The 21,880-nt window shown below is 43.6% G+C and overlaps 1 protein-coding gene across 3 annotated transcripts in view; it reads left to right on the forward strand.

The window, feature by feature from the left end:
* Positions 1–21,880, forward strand: part of BNIP3L (BCL2 interacting protein 3 like) — a 65,007-nt gene that overhangs the window by 7,649 nt on the left and 35,478 nt on the right. For all 3 annotated transcript variants that reach the window (XM_073622245.1, XM_073622243.1, XM_073622244.1), the window contains exon 2: positions 20,301–20,481. In XM_073622245.1, the coding sequence (XP_073478346.1) occupies positions 20,321–20,481 (161 nt within the window). In that variant the 5' untranslated portion in view covers positions 20,301–20,320. The remainder of the gene's footprint in view (positions 1–20,300; positions 20,482–21,880) is intronic.

Consider the following 21,880-nt stretch of genomic DNA (forward strand, 5'->3'; position numbering starts at 1 on the left):
TACCTTGAAATGCCGCAATCAGCACTTTCCTGAAAAATCTGCCTTGTGTTTGTGTGTGTGAGCAGGAAATAAATGCTCATTATGTCCAGTTATGTAATCCTTGTGTGTTTATACAGCTTGCTTTATAGGTGCTGCTATCTGTGTATATTTGGATGTATGCTTTCTAGGAGTGGTGCTTGGCTTGTAGCCTGTAATAAAGAAAGGTGAATGGCCTCATGTGTAGGCGTTGGAGGTGGGAGGTGTGTGTATTAGGAGAGGACTGGAAATCCCTACTGGGGGCCCATTTTATTGGAGGCATGTAAATTAATGTGAAGCCAAATCTTTATTCTTTGTTTAGTATAAAGTGGTAAAGGGTTAAAGCCCTTGTTGGGTTTTTATTGCTGTCTACATCCCTGATGGGGAGTTCCAGTTTAATTAAGTGAATTTTTGTCATATACATATTCCTGGCCATATACATATTTCTGGCCATATACATATTCCTCCATCCACACAATGGAGGGTGATGGATGCAGCTGATTGGGACATTTTTCAGCATGTCCCTTAGAAAGGGGATGTGTGGTTTACCATATAGATAGTGTCAGCCCTGGTTGGTGGTGCCTGGTGCTTTCTAGGCTTAATGTACACGAGACATTTTTACAACCTCTTCTGAACGATTTAACTTGACAGATAGTAACCCACGTTTAAAACGTCCATTTTGCCAAGTTTACATGCTGTTTGCGTTTTAGAAGCGTTTCAAAAAAAAAATGTATTTACTTATTTTTTTTAAACTGCTTGCCGACCAGCGCACGCCGATGTACGTCGGCAGAATGGCACTGGCAGGCAAAAGGGCGCACAGGTACGTCCCCTTTAAGAAGCGGTGTGGCGAGTGTGTGTGTGCCCACCGCGGTCTCCGTGACCGTGGGTCCCACGGACTCGATGTCCGCCAGGTGCCCAGGATCGTGTCACGGAGAGGAAGAATGTGGAGATGCTTATGTAAACTAAGCATTCCCGTTCTGCCTACTGACAGAACAGTGATCTACTGCTCTCTGTGATCGAGAGCTGTGATCACTGTCCTGTGTGTTCAAGCCCAGCCCCCTCACAGTTAGAATCACTCCCTAGGACACACTTAACCCCTTCACTGCCCCTAGTGGTTAACCCCTTCACTGCCAGTGTCTTTACACAGTAATCAATGCATTTTTAATCGCTGTATTAATGACAATGGTCCCAAAAATGTGTCAAAAATGTCCGATCTGTCCGCCATAATGTCATATATAAATTGCAGATCGCCACCATTATTAATAAAAAAAAAAAAATTTAAATAAAAATGCCATAAAACTATGGCATTATTTTGTAGACGCTATAAATTTTGCACAAACCAATCAATATACGCTTATTGCAATATTTTTTTTTTGCCAAAAATATGTAGAAGAATACATATCGGCCTAAACTGAGGCAAAAATTGTTTTTTTTATATATATTTTGGGGGATTTTTTTATACCAGAAAGTAAAAAATACTGCGTTTTTTTTTTTTTTCAAAATTGACGCTTTTTTTTGGTTTATAGCGCAAAAAATAAAAACCGCAGAGGCGGTCAAATACCACGAAAAGAAAGCTCTATTTGTGGGAAAAAAAAGAACGTCAATTTTGTTTGGGTACGCACGACCGCGCAGTTGCCACTTAAAGCGACGCAGTGCCAAATTGCAAAAAACGCTATGGTCTTTGGGCAGCCAAATGGTCCGGGGCTGAAGAGGTTAAAATGGCGAAAAACGCCTATAAGGCCCCATGTACACGGGACGCTGCTAAACGTACGTTCAGAGGCGGTTGGATGCTTTTTTTCAACTGCCCCTGAACTCATTCAATGTTATCCTATGTGACCGTGTACACAGTCTCATTTATTGCCGTCATTACAAATCTCAAAAATGATGGCAAATGATGAAAAACCATTAAAAAAATATTTTAAAAACTTGTAATTGCTTGCAATGATTCATAGACCATTTATATACCCTAATGGGCCCATGATCCAATCCAATACACCACTAGCAGTGCTCTTATCCGAAGTATAATTGGAATTTGACCCATATGTTATTAGATTTGAACAAGCAACTTGTGGCAGGTGACGTGGCAAATGACAATCCGCAACGTGTGGCAAATGACAATCCGCAGCTTGTGATAGGTGACATTGCAAGTGACAATCCGCAACGTGTGGCAGGTGATGTGGCAAGTGGATAATCTGCAACTTGTGGCAGGTGACGTGGCAAATGACAATCCGCAACTTGTGGCAAGTGACAATCCGCAACTTGTGGCAGGTGACGTGGCAAGTGGACAATCCACAACTTGTGGCAGGTGACGTGGCAAGAGGATAATCCACAACGTGTGGCAAGTAACAATCCGTAACTTGTGGCAAGTGACACGCTAAATACAAGTACACTGCTGCTCTCTCAGCTGCTGCTACTCACTCTGGTCTCACAAAATGGCTGAAATAGTTAAATAATACTGTTATTTGAGCTTGGGGGAGGGTCTTAGGATGTTATCTTAACTAAACGCTTGTAGACGCGCCGTTTCAAGGTGTCAAAAAAAAAAAAAACGTTCAGAGGACTTTGCCTCAGCTTACAATGCTGTTAGTTTTTTTTGTTTTTGTTTTATAACTTTATTGAAATGTCACAATATGACATTTTCATTAAATGTTACTAAAACTAAGAGCCTGCATTCACTATATCTGGTCTCCCACAGTACAAAGAACATGGAAATGCAATTATTTTAGTAAATATAAAAAGCAGTCTTGTGATTTTTATCAGTTCCTGGTGAAGCTTGTAGGAGAAGATTTCATACGGCACTGAGCTGTCCTATGAGGCTGCATGGCTTCTGACACTCTGTCTGGACAGTGCTGATTGGCCCTGTGCTGATCACCCTCCCAAGAAAAAAAAAAAAAAAAACCTCTCTAGCAATATACACCAGCTGAGCATGTGCAGCCTGACTGCAAAGTCTCTGTTTTATCCGGACTCGTCCAGGGGGACAGTGCAGGCAGGGGGTGATCTGTGCATACAAGATCAAGCAGCCTTTTTGTACAGTGCAGAGCTTTAACCCCTTAGGTTCAACGGTGTGAATAACAAGCATGTTTTACTGCATACACAGACTGATTTTGCTGTTGTGGGTTTAGTAACACTTTCATTTTCATTCACCTTAGCTGAGCTGCGGTGCATAAAAACGCAGCCTTCTGCTGAGCTTCAGTGCAGGACGGATAAATGCAGACATGTTGCAGATTTTCATACCGCACCACTGCATTTAAATGTACAAAGGGCACATAGACAACAGTTTTTTTTATCTGTGTGCCCTTGTAGAGGTCAGCGTTTTCCTGTTACTGGATCTCCACATTGTGAACAAGCCTTGAGGCCAATTTAAGTACTTTTAAGATTTGCATTATTTGTAAAAAAAAAACAAAAACAAACATTTAAGGGCTTGTTCACACCATGGCCATTGAGCTGCATTTTTTTTGTACAGCACCACATATGAACAGGTCACGCAGTTCTCTATGTGCAATGATCACAGCATATATGTGAGGTTATGTGCTGGAAAATACACCTCAAAGGGACATGGTGTGAATAACCCCCCCCCCCCCCCCGGTTCACACTAGAACCTAGTGCGGAAAACCCACGTTTTGTGTCCGTTTCCCACACCATGCTCAAAATGCACTGGAGTTGCAATCTGCAGCAGGTGTCAATGTTAAGGACACCTCAAATACAGTGCGTTTTGCCTGCCCTGGATCGCATGGTACAAATGTACCAGATTATCTGTTTGTATTGTGTTTCCAGAAGTAGTGCATGCCCTACATTTTGGTGTAATGCAGTGCAATTTAAATCCATTCAAAAGGAATAGGCTTGAATCGCACTGCACTGAATAACATGTACATTGCACAGGAATGCGTTCCTGTGCCATTCATAATGTGAACCAGGACTAAGAGCCAATTCACACTGCAGTCAGGCATTTCAGCATCTGCGCTGAGACGTGTTGAAGTGCGTTATTCTACGGCGTTGATGTGTTACATTTCTGATGCATTTTCAGAGTGTCTTTACTTGCAGATTGAATGCATTTTTTTGAGCTGTGATATCTTGTGTGTGTGTTTATTTCCTGTGACATAACTTCCTTCATGATTGCTGGTAGTGTAGAAAAACATTGGTATATAAACAGATAAATGCAGAGATGGTGGTCGATGACAACACTCACAGAGATAGCTTATTGTCTGACCTGATCTTTGATACTGTACTATCTAGTAATCAGGACCTTATGGAATGTCAACTGACAACTCTGTACCATCAGAAGCAATGAAGTAGCAAGAGAGTAAAGTGTACCTGTCACTCATGTCTGATGGAAGCAGTGACATTACTGTGCTAGGAGGCTCTTTGTAGCCTCTGTATTGATGATGTAAAACTCATTTTACGTCGGCTTTGGTTGGGTTCTAAATATGAATGGCTGGCGTTTTGTGTAAAACTGACTTCTTTTGTTTTTTTTTTTTTTTGTGGCACTTTAAGCTTCTTTCGCTTACGTCTGTGTTTTTCCTTTGTGTCTGCTGCTGGCTGCTCGGTAAACATGTCTCATTATTAAAGCATTTTGTAGATCCCAGCGGGTCCCATGGCTTGTACAATGAGCGCCTGGGTCTGGTACATTAATGAGCGGATTAGGAGAGGTTGTGGGGTGGGTGTCACCAGGTTAGCGGTGTGCGTGCTGCTCTGCACGATGGATCAGCTGGATGTAGCTCTGTACACACCCTGAGGTCTCTGCAGGCTGCGCTCTCCCCCCCCCCCCCCCTCCTTCTTCTCTCATCCATTCACAGCAGAGGAATGGCAGTCTGGGAGTATTTCAGGACAGAGATTTACATGGAAAAGCGGGACAGATTATGTGGAAATAGCTTCTGTGTAGAAGTCAAGGAATGGTTGAGGGCTGACCTGGGGCTCATGGCTGTTGCTGAGCGGATGGAGACAAGTGATAGGAAGTGTTTACCATCAAGGGGAAGATTATTTTATGTTAATTCTAGTTAACAATGTTTGCACTGGATTTCATTTACAAATCTTGGTACGTTGTTTCCACTGTGACCTGCATTTAGGCCCCTGCCAGCGGCCGGTATATTTTGTTTCATATAAAGTTGCCTGCAAAGCTTACTTATGTTAAATCCCCACAGCCCTATAGACACCAGATGAAATTTCAAACCAGGCTGACAGTGAAGATGTTTCTTATCACCCATGTAATCTTCAGGTACCAGGCATGGGCGATGGGTTACTCAACCCACACCCTACCACAGTCTCTCCAGAGATGTTCAATCAGGTCTGGGCTCTGACTGGGCCACTCAAGAACATTCACAGAGTTAGCTTGTTATTGTTATCTTGGCTGTGTGCTTAGGGTCCTTGTCTTGTTGGAAGATGAACCTTTGCCCCAGTCTATGGTCCAGAGCGCTCTGGAGCAGGTTTTCATCAAGGATGTCTCTGTACATTACTGCATTCATCTTTCTCTCGATCCTGACTAGTCTCCCAGTTCCTGCTCCTGAAAAAAATTCCATCAGCATGATTCTGTCACCACCATGCTTCACTGTAGGGATGGTATTGGCCAGGTGATGAGCGGTGTCTGGTTTCCCCCACACATTACGCTTGCCATTCAGGCCAAATAATTAAATCTTTGTTTCACCAGACCAGAGAATTTTGTTTCTCATGGCCTGAGAGTCCTTCAGGTGCCTCTTGGCAAACTCCAGGTGGGCTGTCATGTGCCTTCTACTGAGGAGTGGCTGCCGTCTGGCCACTCTACCATACAGGCCTGATTGGTGGAGTGCTGCAGAGATGGTTGTTCTTCTGGAAGGTTCTCCTCTCTTCACAGATGAATGCTGGAGCTCTGTCAGAGTGACCATCGGGTTCTTGGTCACCTCCCTGACTAAGGCCCTTCTCTCCTTATTGCTCAGTTTGGCTGGGCGGCCCGCTGTAGGTAGAGTCCTGGTTGTTCCAAACTCCTTCCATTTACAGATGATGGAGGCCACTGTGCTCATTAGGACCTTCAATACTGCAGACGTTTTTTCTGTACCCTTCCCCAGATCTGTGTCTCAACACAATTCTGTCTGCAAACAATTCCTTGCACTTCATGCTTGGTTTGTGCTCTGACATGCACTGTTAGCTGTGGGACCTTATATAGACAGGTGCGTGCCTTTCCAAATCATGTCCAATCAATTAAATTTACCACAGGTGGACTCCAATCAAGTTGTAGAAACATCTCGAGGATGATCAGTGGACGCAGGATGCACCTAAGCTCAATTTTGAGTGTCATGACAAAGGCTGTGAATACTTGTGTACATGTGATTTTTTTTTTTATTTTATTTATTTATTTTTCATACGGCTACTTTCACACTGAGGCGCTTTACAGGCGCTACAGCGCTAAAAATAGCGCCTATAAAGAGCCTCTCCTGTCTCTCCAGTGTGAAAGGCCAAGTGCTTTCACACTGGAGCGGTGCACTTGCAGGACGGTAAAAAAACTCCTGCAAGCAGCATCTTTGCAGCGCTGTAGGAGCGGTGTATACACCGCTCATAAAACGCCCCTGCCCATTGAAATCAATGGGGCAGCGCCGGCAAAGTGGTGCTTGGCAGGTGGTTTTAACCCTTTTTCGGCCGCTAGCGGGGGTTAAAACCGCCCCGCTATCGGCCGAATAGCACCGCTAAAACGACGATAAATCGGCGCTAAAAAAGCACCGCTTTACCGTCGACTCCCGCCCCAGTGTGAAAGTAGCCTAAATTTGCAAAGATTTCAAACAAACTTTTTTCACGTTGTCATTATGGGGTATTAATTTAAAAATAGGTGCGCTAATGAATAATATTTGGAACAGTGCAAAAAGTACATACTGTCCTCAAACCTAAATGAAGGTATAAATAGTTTTTAATTTTATATGCATTTTTCTCACTAGTATTTATACCTTCATTTAGGTTTGAGGACAGAGGGGGTTATTTACGAAAGGCAAATCCACTTTGCACTACAAGTGCAATTGAAATTGCACTAAAAGTGCACTTGGAAGTGCAGTCGCTGTAGATCTGAGGGGTAGATCTGAAATGAGGGGAAGCTCTGCTGATTTTATTATCCAATCATGTGCAAGCTAAAATGCTGTTTTTTATTTTCCTTGCATGTCCCCCTCAGATCTACAGTGACTGCACTTCCAAGTGCACTTGTAGTTTTGCACTTGTAGTGCAAAGTGGATTTGACTTTCGTAAATAACCCCCAATATGTACTTTTCGCACTGTTCCAAATATTATTGATTAGTGCACATTAGTTGCAGCATTTCTTTATTGATTTATTTGATCGTCACAAGTTGTATTTATTTAAGTCACTATTTTTATTCAGTTTGCCCCACCCAGGAGGGAGGATAAGCGCAGGATTTTCCCTTTTTTTTACATTGTGGGGTATTATTTGTAGAACTTTGAGGAAAATAATGAATGTATTACATTTTTGAATAAGGCTGTAACATAACAAAATGTGGAAAAAGTGAAGTGCTGTGAATACTTTCTGGATGCACTGTACCTTACCTTTTCACCTGCGTCGCTGCGTTTATGTATGCAATTCGTTCTTACACACACCTTAATGTGAATCAATGCTTTGCCAACAGTTTCCCAACAATTTATTATCACTAACCTTGTACTCTCCTGACACTCCATTCAGCTCCAGGGAATGAAGACGGGAAGCCCTGTGTAAGCTCCAAGTTACAACCTAGACAGGGATAAGCCTCATTCTCTACCTTGTAGTGACAGAGCTGGAATCTTGAACAGCCATGCATTCTGCACCAGCTCTGTCATGTTTGAAGTAGGGGAAGGGACATATTGCTTCCCGCACCCGTATATACCAGACGTTTTCTTCACTCCTGGCAGATGAACAAAGCAGATTTGTTCACGTGTGGCTAGGGGACAGTAAAACCAGACAGATGAGCTGTGGTTTTTACCACCCCCCCAATTACCTGCTTGAACCTGGACATGCAACCACTCAGGGCTGTATATATGTGCTAGCCACAGCAAAAATGTAAACAGCATGTCGCATTTGGCAAGCGTTCCTCCTGCCAAATTTAACCAATGCAAGCCTGTGGGTCTGCACTGTGACCAGCCTGCATTGCACAAAATTGTGCACGGTAGTGCAGCAATTATAGGGTTAAATCAAGCCGTGAGGAGTCAACATAATGCCTCTTCACCATCTAATAGATGTCCTCTAAAGGGCAGTCTTTCGAGTCATTCTTCAGAAGGCACGGCATGTTGAACGAGCCTTTAAAGTGGTTGTAAACCCTTCCATATACCCAGTGCAGGGACTATCTCAGGTGATACAGAGATGAAACAAATCCTCCTACATAAGGTGTACCTGTTTATCTGCACTCTTCTCTTCTCTACAAAATGCCGAAGCTTGTCTGAGAGTTCAGAAAAAAGGGGACAGAGAGCTGAAGTTACACTCTGCAGAGCTCAGTGCGGAGAGTTCTGAGAGATGATTGGTGGGAAGAGACACACACAGCGACAGAGCTGAGGCTGTCAATCAGCTGGAGGTCCCTCCCCGTGACCATTTTTCTCGTTGTCGGGAAAACTTGTCAGCAGTGATTCATGCTAATGGCAGAAGAAAGAAGCCGCAGACAGAAATGACACTTGGTGCTCTGGATTGAGACAAGTTCACATTATAAAGGAATATGCTTTGTTCATATTTCATGAGGGAGCAAAGGGAAGGTATGTGAAGCCGCTGGGGCTTTATTGAACAGCATCTTTTGCATTGTCTTTTATGAACAATACAAAGATTTACATTGAGTGGTAGGACCCTTTCACTCGTGGGCTCTCTGCTCTGTTCAGCAGAGGATTTTCTCACAGATCTGCTGAATAGGAAGGATGTGTGACATTTGTGCTGTTCCATTTTTTTGTTTGCATTTTGATTGCAGACTGTGGTGGACTCGCGATGACTCCATGGGCTGCCGGATGTAAACGGATGTCCACTTCCATCAGGATACCGCCTATCCATTATGTTTAGAAGCAGAAAAACTTTTTCTTGATCTTAGTAGGTGGATGTAAACTGACAAGTCTGGCAGATCTGATGGGAAAGCCTGTGTAAAGGGGCATTAGGGGGGATTTACTATAGCAGATGAAATGCTGCCTAGATGTACTATTTACACTGGATGTCAGCATCAGGAGCCAAAAGCTATCAGTACTGAAAATGGATGTATCATGGAAAAACTATTACAGCTGTACTTACATCTGTGTTCAGTCTTTCATTCATGTGTTTGTAGTTATAATCATCTAAGCATATTCTGTTCAAAGCATGCTTTGGTGTTTGTAATGGGTTTGTTACAGGCTGAATACAAAAGTGGCAGATGCAGACTGTAAAGATTACACCTACATATAAAGAGTAATAAAAATGATTGCTGGCAAAGAAAGTCAATAGCTGTGAGAGGTGAGCAAACAGCAGGATGGATCAGGAGGTGAGGACGTTAAGGCTTCTTTTTCACTTGTGCAATCTGAAAGTCACACGACTTTGATGCAATGCGTGTGTAATCTTCAGGTCTATGGACCTCAAGTCGCATCAAAGTCGGACCAAAGCAGTGCACAGATATGAACCGTACCCATTGGAAATCATGGGGTACAACTTGTCATGTGACTTTGCGGTCTCAAGTCGCACAAGTGTGAAAGGTACTCGAGTGTGAAATCGTTTGAGTTCAGCTGAACACATGGAAGGGCAATGTACATCACAAACAAAAGATTTCACAGCACCATTACCTGCCAGCCTGCAAAACAACCAAATTTTATGCTAAAAACAGAGGGTTTTGTTTGCACACATTTGCAAATCTATACGTAAGCATAGTGCCTACTCCAAGGGACCTCAGAATATAGATTGGGGTGGTTGCCACTTTATTTGTACAGTTGGATTAATTGAGTGCAAGGACACACTGGATGCCTTCGCTGTCGTTGTGCTCTTGCTGGGTGTCACGTGCGTCCCTGTGCCTTTTAAGGAGGTGTGGGCTCCCTCCAGGCATTGCTGCCCTTAATCTATCCATTATTTATTTTTATTATTTTATTTATTTCAGGTACTTATATAGCGCCGTCAATTTACGCAGCGCTTTACATATACATTGTACATTCATATCAGTCCCTACCCTCAAGGAGCTTACAATCTAAGGTCCCTAACTCACATTCATACATACTAGGGACAATTTAGACAGGATCCAATTAACCTACCAGCATGTCTTTGGAATGTGGGATGAAACCGGAGTACCCGGAGGAAACCCACGCAGGCACAGGGAGAACATGCAAAATCCAGGCAGGTAGCGTCGTAGTTGGGATTTGAACCAGCGACCCTTCTTACTGCTAGGCGAGAGTGCTACCCACTACACCACTGTGCCGCCCATTATTATATATGTGCTCCTACTATGGAGGCTCTGGAAATTTTAGAGTTATGACTGTAGCATATACATAGGTCCCTTGACGTGGACACTGTGGCTTGCGCATATACGAGGGGCATTCATGTCAAACTGGGACTTTTAATTTTCCAGGTATAAAAAGAGCTGCTGGCATGGCGGTACTACATGCAGTAGTAAGTAGCAAGTGTGTCCTATTACTGATAGGCAGCGCACATGTCGCGGGGCAGTCCAGAGACTGGTAATCAAGATGGCGTGGTGATAACGTTTCTTGTGAAAGAAGGCGTAAAACACAGGTAACGTGATGGCAAGTGTTTTCTGGGACAAACGTGGCATTATTCATGTGGTTTTTCTACCCTGTGGTACCACTATCAACAGTGAATATTGCTGTCATGTTCTGAGTGATGTGCATAGGCATCTGTGTAAAGAACGGCCTGGTATGATCACTAAGGGCTTCCTGTTTCTTCAGGACAACGCACAAGCTCATACTTCTCATCACACTATGTGTGCATTACAGAAAGTCTGCTGGGAGGTATTGGCACATCCCCCTTACAGCCCAGACCTCGCTCCAAGAGATTTCCACCTGTTTGGACCCCTAAAAGAGTTCCTCGGAGGTCAGCATTTCAGCACTGATGACGAAGCGAAGTGGGCTGTCCTAGGATGGTTCATGTGTAATGTTAATTCTTTCTATGCCAAATCTTTCCAGGCATTAGTTCAATGCTGGGATAAGTGTATAAATGTAGCAGGGGAGTATGTAGAAAAATAAATGCATTTTCCACTGTTCTTTTATTATATAAACTCAAAATTCCCGGTTTGACTTGAACGCCCTCGTATTTGCAAACAAAACCCTGTTTTGGACAGGGCCAATTTGCTTGTTGCTTAGGCAGGCTGGTAAGTGGGTGGGGAAACCTTTTGTTTGTGATTCACCTAAACAGTTGTGTTAAAACTGAGTTGCACCCCTCTGAAACGTGAGCACTTCGTTTGTGTGGATGGAGGAATCTGTTAAAAAAAAAAAAAAAAGTTATTTTCAACCCACTGGCTGAACAAAAAAAATTTCTACTGGGCAGCCTAATTCCCCCCCCCCCCCACCCCAGTTACTCTTAAGCCTGGTACACGCTAAGTTTTTTTCCGTTCAACCCAGCAGGTTGAACAGCTCGAGTCGGAGCCGCTGTACTAACAATCTGACATTAGTACAGCGTTCTTCCTCGCTGAGTTGTGTTCTGACAGGGGGGGCGGCCCTTTCGTCAGAACACTCCGGTCAGCAATCTCTGCCATTGGCTGAAAGCTCTGATCAGCATGCACGTCTGACAGAAGCTGGCCAAAGACCATGTTCTGTTGGACTGGCTGGCATACACATGGGCCGAATGTCGGACAGTTTTTATTGGGCTGGCCGATGTCGTCCAGCATTCAGCTTGTGTGTACAGGGCTTAAGTAAATGTTGTGGATAGTGTTTTCACTTATTCCAGATTTTATTGTAAGGTAATTGGTTCATTAATGGGATCCTCTGAACACTGCCTGACTCCTATAATAATGAATAGGTTCAGTTTGCCAGGTTTAATGAGCTGTAACCAGCTGGAAAATGAGGACATACAAATAGCAGTAAATGTTACAAAGAACTCTTCCTGTTCATACAAGGAACTTGCCTGTGTGCTATTATATTTGCGCTCTTAGGATATAATTGTATCTGTACATTCTTCCTGTCATTTGTCTTGGGATTGTTTGCATTATCCATCTGACCTCCTTCCAAGGGGAAAGAGACGGATCCTTTCACTTCACATCTGTTCCTGGAGGGTGTGGATGTAGAACACAGCCAAGGTATACAAAGTCAAGGATCCCACACTGGTGTATGTAGTCAAACAAGCCTGGTAGAGTTTTTTTACTTATTTAACCACTTCGTCGCAATGTACTTCCTGGTTTTTGGGTGCGCATGCGTGCACCCCCTGCTGACCTGTGCTGTTATTGGACACAGCATGAGTTTGTCAGCAGGTTACAGCGAATGATTATGGCTGTATACCTGCTGATCAGCTGTGGCCAATCACAGCACAGACCTCTGCGTTTGTAAACAGACTCTGGCTGGATATCTCCCTGCCGTTCAAAATGAAAGCAAGGAGAGGAACCCAACCAGATCTGTGAGTGAAAGCAGCACCCATAATGCTTCTTAGGCACACGGTTAACCCCTTGATTGCCCTCCTGATCACCCCTTTCACCCAGCCAGTGCCATTAGTACAGTGTCAGTGTACAGTATTATCACTGTATTAGTGCCATTAGCCACACCAGTGTCCCTCCTATCCAGTGTCAGTTAGCTCCAGATTGCCTGCCACACTATCACAGTCACCCTAGATGTCACTGATCACCGCCACAGATTGCCTGCCACACTATCACAGTCACTCTAGATGTCACTGATCACCGCAAAATATATGTAGCAAAATATATTTTGGCCTAAACTTATGAAGAAATTTGATTTTATTGAATATGTTATATATATATATATATATATATATATATATATATATATATATATATATATATACATACATACATACATACATACATACATTTTTATTTCAGGTTTTTTTTTTTTTTTTTTGTTGTATAATAAAAAACCCAGTGGTGATCAAATACCACCAAAAGAAAGCTCTATTTGTGTTAAAAAAATATATAAATTTCATTTGCATACCGTGTTGCATGACTGTGTGATTGCCAGTTAAAGTAGTGCAGTGCTGAATCGCAAAAATGGTCAGGTAATGAAAACCTTCTGGTGGTGAAGACATTTTCCAGTCTCACAGAGACTCTGGGGGTTATTTACGAAAGGCAAATCCACTGTGCACTGCAAGTACACTTGGAAGTACAGTTGCTGTAGATATGAGGGGAAGCTCTGCTGATTTTATCATCCAATCATGTGTGAGCTAAAATGCTGTTTTTTATTTTCCTTGCATGTCCTCCTCCGATCTACAGTGACTGCACTTCCAAGTCCACTTGTAGTGCAAAGTGGATTTGCCTTTCGTAAATAACCCCCTCTGTCCCTTCTTACTATAAGCTTACTAAGCATTGTCTCCGCGATCAGCAGATCATGGGTGCAAAGAAGAGCTCTTGCAGACTGTCTGTCTGTAAGCTGTCTGCTCATACCTCATACGATCAGGCAGTTACACACCAACAGGAAGCATCAATTAACTACCTTGAGCGCCCAACAGCAACCTGGTAGTTCGTTGAGAACTACAAGCCGACAGCCACAAAGGTTGTCAGTATTTGTAGTTTTCACAATCATAAAACATGGTGAATGAATGGCACAGCCAGGTGGGTGAAGCTCTGCGCGGTCGTGTTTCCTTTAAATTGTGACAGCGAGCAGGGGGAGATGATCTCCTACTTGCTGTCAGAATGAGGGGATTGGGGGTGGTGGGTGCGGAGGCTGGTGCACCTGTAACATGTTACCTGTTACATCCTGACTATGGGCGTAATAATGTTACGAAAGGCGAACTTGTCCTTTTTGAAGTGCTAGGTATTCTAGCACTTAAAACATGTATCTAAAGGGAAATGCCTTTATATTGTGGAGGGTTTAATAATACTTTAATCGTGTTATTATACTTTTATTCTTATAAAAGCTTAAATATGTTAATGTTGTTTCCAAAGTTGTTTTCAATCTGGAACTTTTTATAAAAAAAAAAACACCTGGTGATCCTTCTATGAAGGTCCTTATTCAGAAACTTCATATTATGGCGTTATAAGTTGCATCATCACATAAGCCCCTGATGGAAACATCAAGAGTCCGTGCATACACACAATGTGCAGGCACGGCCCAAACCTTATCACCATCAGGAATTCAGTCCAGAGCAATGATGTGCGGCTAACGCGAATGCTAGTAGACAGGAAGTGGCTTAAAGGGGCAGCAGTAGATTAGTAGCACTGAGATGTAAAAACATTACTTTATAGGAAAGCAGACCATTGAGCTGTAGTTTAACTGTCCCCAGACTGTCCACCTAAAGAAGTGGATGCAGCTGCTCAGAGCTGTACCCATGCCACAGCAAAAATAAAAATGCTTGTAGCCAAATGCAACCACTCCATAATTCACTCGGTTGTGGCTTGGTGGTTTGGCCTTTTGACATATTGCCTCCACACCTCCTGTGAAACGCTCTCTAAAAAGCAGTCCACCACAGGTTGCTTTTCATAGAGGTGGCAAGGTCTGCCACATGTGAGAACAAGCCCCTAAAATTTATCATGCGCTGCTGTCCTCTGCACTAATAATTTCTCTTATCTGCTAAGTATGATTCTCTGGCATGTTTGTAAACTCAGTTTGTTCAGCGTTTTCCATGATGTATTTTGAATCTTTGTTTTTTTCAGGGGAAAAAAAAAGTGTGTATGTATGTATGTGTGTATATGTATGTATGTATAATATATATATATATAATTAGGGATTAAGGTGCGCAAAACCAATATCTCTGTAGTGAGCAATACAAAAATATGTCCATAAAAAAACAGTTAACTCTATATTAAACCATAGTGAACATTGTGCATCAAATAAATGGCGTACCAACAGTCCCATAACATATAATTCACTAATGCAAAACAAAGAGGTAAACTTCAAGGAGAAATATATAAAAGTCCAAAATGTGAAATATTGAAAATGACGAAAGTCCACGTGTAAGAATCCTAAACCACCTCACAGACAAGTGTGCCAGTTCCCTTACCAGACAGTAACGATCTCCAAATGATAAGAGCCCTTGCACACTGGGGCGGTTTGCAGGCGCTGTTGCGCTAATAATAGCGCCTGCAAACTGCCCCGAAAGTGCCGCTGCTGTCATCCCAGTGTGCAAGCCCAGAGGGCTTGCACACTGGAGCGATGCGCTGGCAGGACGTTAAAAAAAGTCCTGCCAGCAGCATCTTCGGAGCGGTGGAGCGGTGTGTATACCGCTCCTTTACCGCTCCTGCCCATTGAAATCAATGGGACGGCGCGGCTATACCGCCGGCAATGCGCCTCTGCAGAGGCGCTTTGCGATGGTATTTAACCCTTTCTCGGCCGCTAGCGGGGGGTAAAACCGCCCCGCTAGCGGCCGCATACCGACGGTAAAACGCCGCTAATAATAGCGGCGTTTTACCGCTGACGCCGCCCCAGTGTGCAAGGGCTCTAAGAGATAAAAAGTGCAGAAATGATCCAACGGTCTTTCACTGGTTATCCAAAGCCAGAACTTCAAATTCATAATGGGTAGATAGAGTAGTATGCTAAAACCACATGATTTATTAAAAGTAGATATACTCACAAGTTAGAGTAACACAGGCAAAACACACCAGGGATCAACAGTAAGTGTACAACATCTTATGCCACCAGCCTCACCCTTATATAGGTCCCCCTTTTGCCACCCAAACAGTCCTAGCTTATTGATGCATGGATGCCACTAGACATCTGAAGGTATGCTGTGATATCTGGCACCAAGCCGTCCATAGCAGATCCTTTAAGTCCTAAAAGTTGAGGTGGGGCCTCCATGGATCAGACTTTTTTTTCCAGCACTTCCCACAGATGTCGATTGGATTAAGATTTGGGGAATTTAACTAGTTGCCTCCCGCCCACTGTCAAATGACGGCGGTGCGGCTCTCGTTCTGGGACGCCGTCATATGATGGCGTCCCAGAACGTCAGCTCTCGCATCGATCGCGACCACCCCAAGTTGCTAGGACACGCCGTTACCCCGATCTCTGTAAAGAACCACGTCTACGGCTCTTTAATCATGTGATCGGCTCTGTCAGTGTGAGGCGAGGAGCGCCGGAGTGTGTGGCAAAGAGAGCCAATTGGCGGCATCTCCTCACAGGAGACATGGCGACACCAGTGCCAGCAATCAGTGCCCACAAGTGCCACCAATCAGTGCTCATTAGTGATAGCAGTCTGTGCTGACTATAAGTCCTTCCTATTAGTGCCTCATCAGTGCCCATAAGTGCCACTTCATCAATGCCCACCAGTTCAGCCTATCAGTGCCGCCTCGTTGGCGCAAATCAGTGAAGGAGAAAAATTACTTAATTACAAAATTTACTGACAGAAACTAAGTAAAAACATTTTTTTTCAAAATTTTTTTTTATTCTTTTTTTTACTAAAAAAATAAACCCAGAAGTGATTAACCACTTGCCACCCAGACCAATTCTGACATTTCTCTCCTACATGTAAAAATCATCTTTTTTTTTTTGCTAGAAAATTACATAGATCCTCCAAACATTATATATGTTTTTTAGCAAAGACCCTACAAAATACAATGGCAGTCGTTGCAACTTTTTATCTCACGCAGCAATTTTTTATACGTGTTTTTTGGGGGGAAAAAAAAGTTTTTGTGCTTTTTAAAAATAAACAAAACGGTAAAGTTAGCCCATTTTTTTTTTTTTTGCATAATGTGAAAGATGAAGTTACGCTGAGTAAATAGATACCCAACATGTAACGCTTCAAAATTGCACACGCTCGTGGAATGGCTCCAAACTTCGGTACTTAAAAATCCCCATAGGCAACGCTTTAAAAATTTGTATTGGTTACGTGTTTTGAGTTATAGAGGAGGTCCAGGGCTAGAATTATTGCTCTTGGTCTAATGTTCGCAGCGATGCCTCACATGTGTGGTTTTCATATGTGGGCGGGACTTTGCGTATGCATTCGCTTATGCGTGCAAGCACACGGGGACAGGGGTGCTTTAAATTATTTTATTTATTTATTTTTATTGTTAATATTACTTTTTTAAAAAATTTTTTTTATTTTAGTTTGACACTTCTTTTTTAAAAACATTTTTTTTTTTTTTTTAAATTAATATCTTGGGTTCCCAGCCGAGGCGGTGCCGTTGGTTTGAATGCAGAGACCTGGCCTCCGAAAGATCATAGAGACTCCGGCGACCATCTGGTCCACCGGAAATCTCTATGGTAAACATCCGGGGCTGGAGGATCCTGTCTCCGACTCATCGATGGAAGTGGTGAGTTGGTAGAAGCACCGGCAGGCGTTGGGAGGGGGAGCGCGGACATCCCCTCTCGCCGCCCGTAAGAACGATCAAGCAGTGGAACAGCCACTATGATTATTCTCATGGTGTAGGGAATCGCCGGCTGAAAAAGCCAATATCTGAATGATGCCTGTAGCTGCACCCATCATTCAGATATACGCGCACAAAGTCAAGGACATCATATGGCGGACGGGAAGTGGTTAAATACCACCAAAAGAAAGCTCTATTTGTGTGAAGAAAATTATAAAAATTGAATCTGGGTATAGTGTAGCATGACAGTGCAATTGTCATTCAAAGTGCGACAGCGCTGAAAGCTAAAAAATGGCCTGGGCAGGAAGGGGGTGTAAGTGCCCTGTAGGCAAGTGGTTAAAGGGCAATTCAAAACCTCAAACTCGTTGTGTTCCCCAAACCATTCTTGAACCATTTTTGCAGTTTAGCAGGGCGCGTTATCCTGATGAGAGGCCACTGCCATCAAGGAATTCTGTTTCCATGAAGGTTGTACTGGGCCAGCAACAATGTTTAGGTAGGTGCAATATGTCAAGTAACGTCTACATGAATGGCAGGACCCAAGGTTTCCTAGCAGGACATTGCCCAAAGCATCAGACCGGACCAGGCCACATTCGTCCATGGCTCTGTGGTCCAGTTTTGATGCTCCTATACCGATTGTAGGCACTTTTGGCTGTGGACTTGGGTCAGCATGAGCACCCTGATTGGTCTGTGGCTATGCAGCCCCATACACAACAAACTGTGATGCCCATTTTTTTCTGCTTTAAACACATCAACTTCAAGGACAGCATGTATACTTGCTGCCTAATATATCCCACTGACTTTACATGCCGTTTATAATGAGATAATCAATGTTATTCACTTAACCTGTCAGTGGTCATAAAGTTAAGGATGATCGGTGTGTGTGTGTGTGTGTCTATATACACACTATATTGTCAAAAGTATTAGGACACCTGCCTATACCCCAAACTCGCTCATCCATGACTTTATGAACCTTGCTTTGTGCACTGGTCCAAATCATTTGGTGGAGGGGGAATTATGGTGTGGGTTTGATTTTTTTTTTTTTTTTTTTTTTGTATTCTGCTGGCAGGAAAGGCAGAATACAATGATCAGTATTGCTGGTTATAGCCCGTGGTACTGATCATTCTGAAAAACCTGACAGGCTGATTGTACACAAGTCTATCAATGGATCAACTTGTTTACAACCAGCTAGCCTATACATACACTATACTACCAAAAGTATTGGGGTGCCTGCCTTTACCCTTTGCAGCAAGGCTGTCCACAAGGTTTAGGAGTGTGTCTATGGGAATGTTTGACCAGTTCCTCCACCCCAAACTCGCTCATCCATGTGTTTATGGCCCTTATTTGTAAACTGGTGCTCACAGTCATGTTAGAACAGGAAGGGGCCATCCCCAAACTGTTTCCACAAAGTTAGGAGCATGAAATTGTCCAAAATGTCTTGGTATGCTGACGCCTTAAGTGCCGGTCCACACTACCGCGACTTGGGATCCGACTTGTCAGACCTCAAGTCGCCCCAATTCGCTTGACATCAGAAATTCCATTCAAGTGAATGAGAGCCGTCTTAATGTACGCTACTGAAGTCGCTCCGACTTCAGAAAAGGTTCCTGTACTACTTCAATCCGAATTCTAGGTGACTTGTACCCATTGATTTCAATGGAAGTCGCTTCCCAAGTCGGATCGTGTCTTAACTGAAGCAACAATACAGGAAGAGAATATGGTTTTCTCAAGCAAACCCCTCCCTCCCCCCTCCCTCCCACAGAGCTGATTGTTGTTTGATTGGCCACTGGAAAGTCGCCTGTCCTGGAGGCGACTTGAAGTCGCCTTGTAAGTTGCCCCAAGTCGCGCTGTGGTGTCGCCCGCAGGTTGTGTCCAGGTCGCCTCGCAAAGTCGCGGCCAGAGTCGTGTTGCCCCTGTGTGAACCGAGCCTAAGAGTTCCCATCACTGAAACTAAGGGGCCAAGCCCAATCCCTGAAAAATGACCCCACATCATAATCCCCCCCCGCCCTCACAAAATGATTTGGACCAGTGCACAAAGCAAGGTCCATAAAGACATGGATGAGCGAGTTTGGGGTGGAGGAACTTGACTGGCCTGCACAGAGTCCTGACTTCCAACCCGATAGAACACCTTTGGGATGAATTAGAGTGGAGACTGATAGCCAGGCCTTCTCGTCCAACATCAGTGCCTGACCTCACAAATGCGCTTCTGGAAGAATGGTCAAACATTCCCATAGACACACTCCTAAACCTTGTGGACAGCCTTCCCAGAAGAGTTGAAGCTGTTATAGCTGCAAAGGGTGGGCCAACTCAATATTGAACCCTACGGACTAAGACTGGGATGCCATTAAAGCTCATGTGCGTGTAAAGGCAGGCGTCCCAATACTTTTGGTAATATAGTGTATGTGTGTAATTTGACTATGGTCAATTCTCAAAATAACATAATGTGGTAATGCTGTCTTGTGCGCTCTTTAATCCTGTAAAGTGTGAATTTAAGTGATGGGTGTACTTTAAATAGCACATCACTATTCTCGGGTGTTGTGCTCTGTGATTCCCCTGGGCCTGACTTGTGACGGGTAAATCATACATGTCAGTTTGCTGTGTCATGTGCTGGAATGGTGAAGCACGGCTCCTATATATAATAAGTGTTGAGTTAGATGATGTAAGTAATTGTTGGTTTCCTTCTGAGGATCATTCCATTGTGTGGCACTCATACACGTGTGCCTGTGGTGTGGGCTTGTCCTAGATGTGTCACAGGACTGAGCTGCTAAGCAGAGGATCTTGTGAGTTTGTTACTGGGCACTTGTACAAAAAGGTTTCATCTGTCACGTAATCCGTGTGCTGTGTACTGTTTATCTGGCTCCCAGGCTGGCTCTCTCCTCTCTGTTCTGTCTGATTAGGTTGTGAGGACACTTCTCAGTTTCATCCTGGCTAACGAGTGCAGTTCACTTCTTCTAACAGGTTCCTGGGTGGAGCTTCAAATGAACAGCAACGGGAATAATGTAGACAGCAACAAGAATGGAGGCCTGGAACATGTGCCATCCTCCTCCTCTATCCACAATGGAGACATGGAGAAGATCCTCCTGGATGCCCAGCATGAGTCCGGACAGAGCAGTTCTCGAAGCAGCTCACAGTGTGAAAGGTGGGACCTTGTGAAGAACTTGACTTATAGCATTATATGTTAGACCAAGGGTCTTCAAACTATGGCCCTCCAGTTGTTCAAGAACTACTTCCACAACAGCTGGAGGGCCATCGTTTGAAGATCCCTGTGTTAGACGATTAAAGGGCTCCTGTATCCTGTAGCAAAGTTTCCTTATTAGGCTTCATGTACACTGCTGCTGATAAACAGATGTTTAAGACCAGTTGGACTTTTTTTTTTTTATTTCAGCTGCCCCTGAACCCTCCTCTGTTATCTTATCAGTACATGTACACAGGGCGTTTATAGTAGTTTCTAGGCAGTTGAGTTTTTAGAAGCTTTTTTTGGAACACAAAAAAATGGGTTCAGACGGATGTTCAGAGGCATTTGAAACGCCAAATGCCTGTAACAGCCTGTAAACGCGGTAACTCACGTTTAGCAGCGTTTCGTTTACAGACATTTTTCATTTTAACCAAAAAAAAAATATATTTTTTTTTCAAACGCTTCTAGATGCAAACGCGGCTAAACGGCTAAATTTTTTTAGACACCGGTTTCTAGCTATCAAGTTAAATTGTTCAGGAGAGTTTGAACAACGTCCCGTGTACATGAAGCCTTAGAGGAACATTGTACTGTAGACGGCCATTGCTGATCCCTTCTTGTCACTAGTTGCCTGGCTGTCATTCTAATCCAGTGGCTATAATACCAAAGTTTGCCGTACATTGATGGGAAATTTGGCTATTTTGGCAGGGACCTGATGAATTTCAATTGGAGTGTGTGATCATTTCTACTTCTATTGAAGGGGCATGCTTGAGAACAGTGTATTCTGACAGCAGTGGGTCCCGCTGTCAGAATACAAAGTCCCGGCTGGGGTGATTTCTCCATCCACCTTCTTTTTTTCTTTCTCTTGGGGGGGATTTGTTTGATTTTTCTCTCATACACAAGCCATGTATGGCTAGGTTTAGTTTAAAGTGTTCACCCTTACAGAGAAAATGTAAAGGTGAACGAACACCATACACCCTTCTGATCTCCACCAGGTCTCCGCTGTACTTACCTCTGGGAAGTTAGCCATCTATGGCTTGATTGTCTCTTATTTAGCCTAGGATTCTTTTATACATGCTAAACAGTGTGGATAGTGGAATCTCCACTGACAGCTATGCCTGCCTGAATATAATGGTACTGCCGAACAGTGATTTCATCTGTTAAGATGCAGTCGCTGTTTGGCTGAAAATTTTCTACCTGGCTGAATCCAATTTTTAAATCAACTTTTGTTGAGTCAGGTAGTGCTTGCAGGGCCACCCACATTCCTAATTTCAGCTGATCCAGTAGAAATCTGCTGAAAATCAAGCCATCTATGGCCAGTCCAACCGGTTTGTGTCGGGAAACCTTAGAAATGGTTGCTATATAA

Source organism: Aquarana catesbeiana, linkage group LG03 (assembly GCF_042186555.1).
Source record: "Aquarana catesbeiana isolate 2022-GZ linkage group LG03, ASM4218655v1, whole genome shotgun sequence".
NCBI lineage: Eukaryota > Metazoa > Chordata > Amphibia > Anura > Ranidae > Aquarana > Aquarana catesbeiana.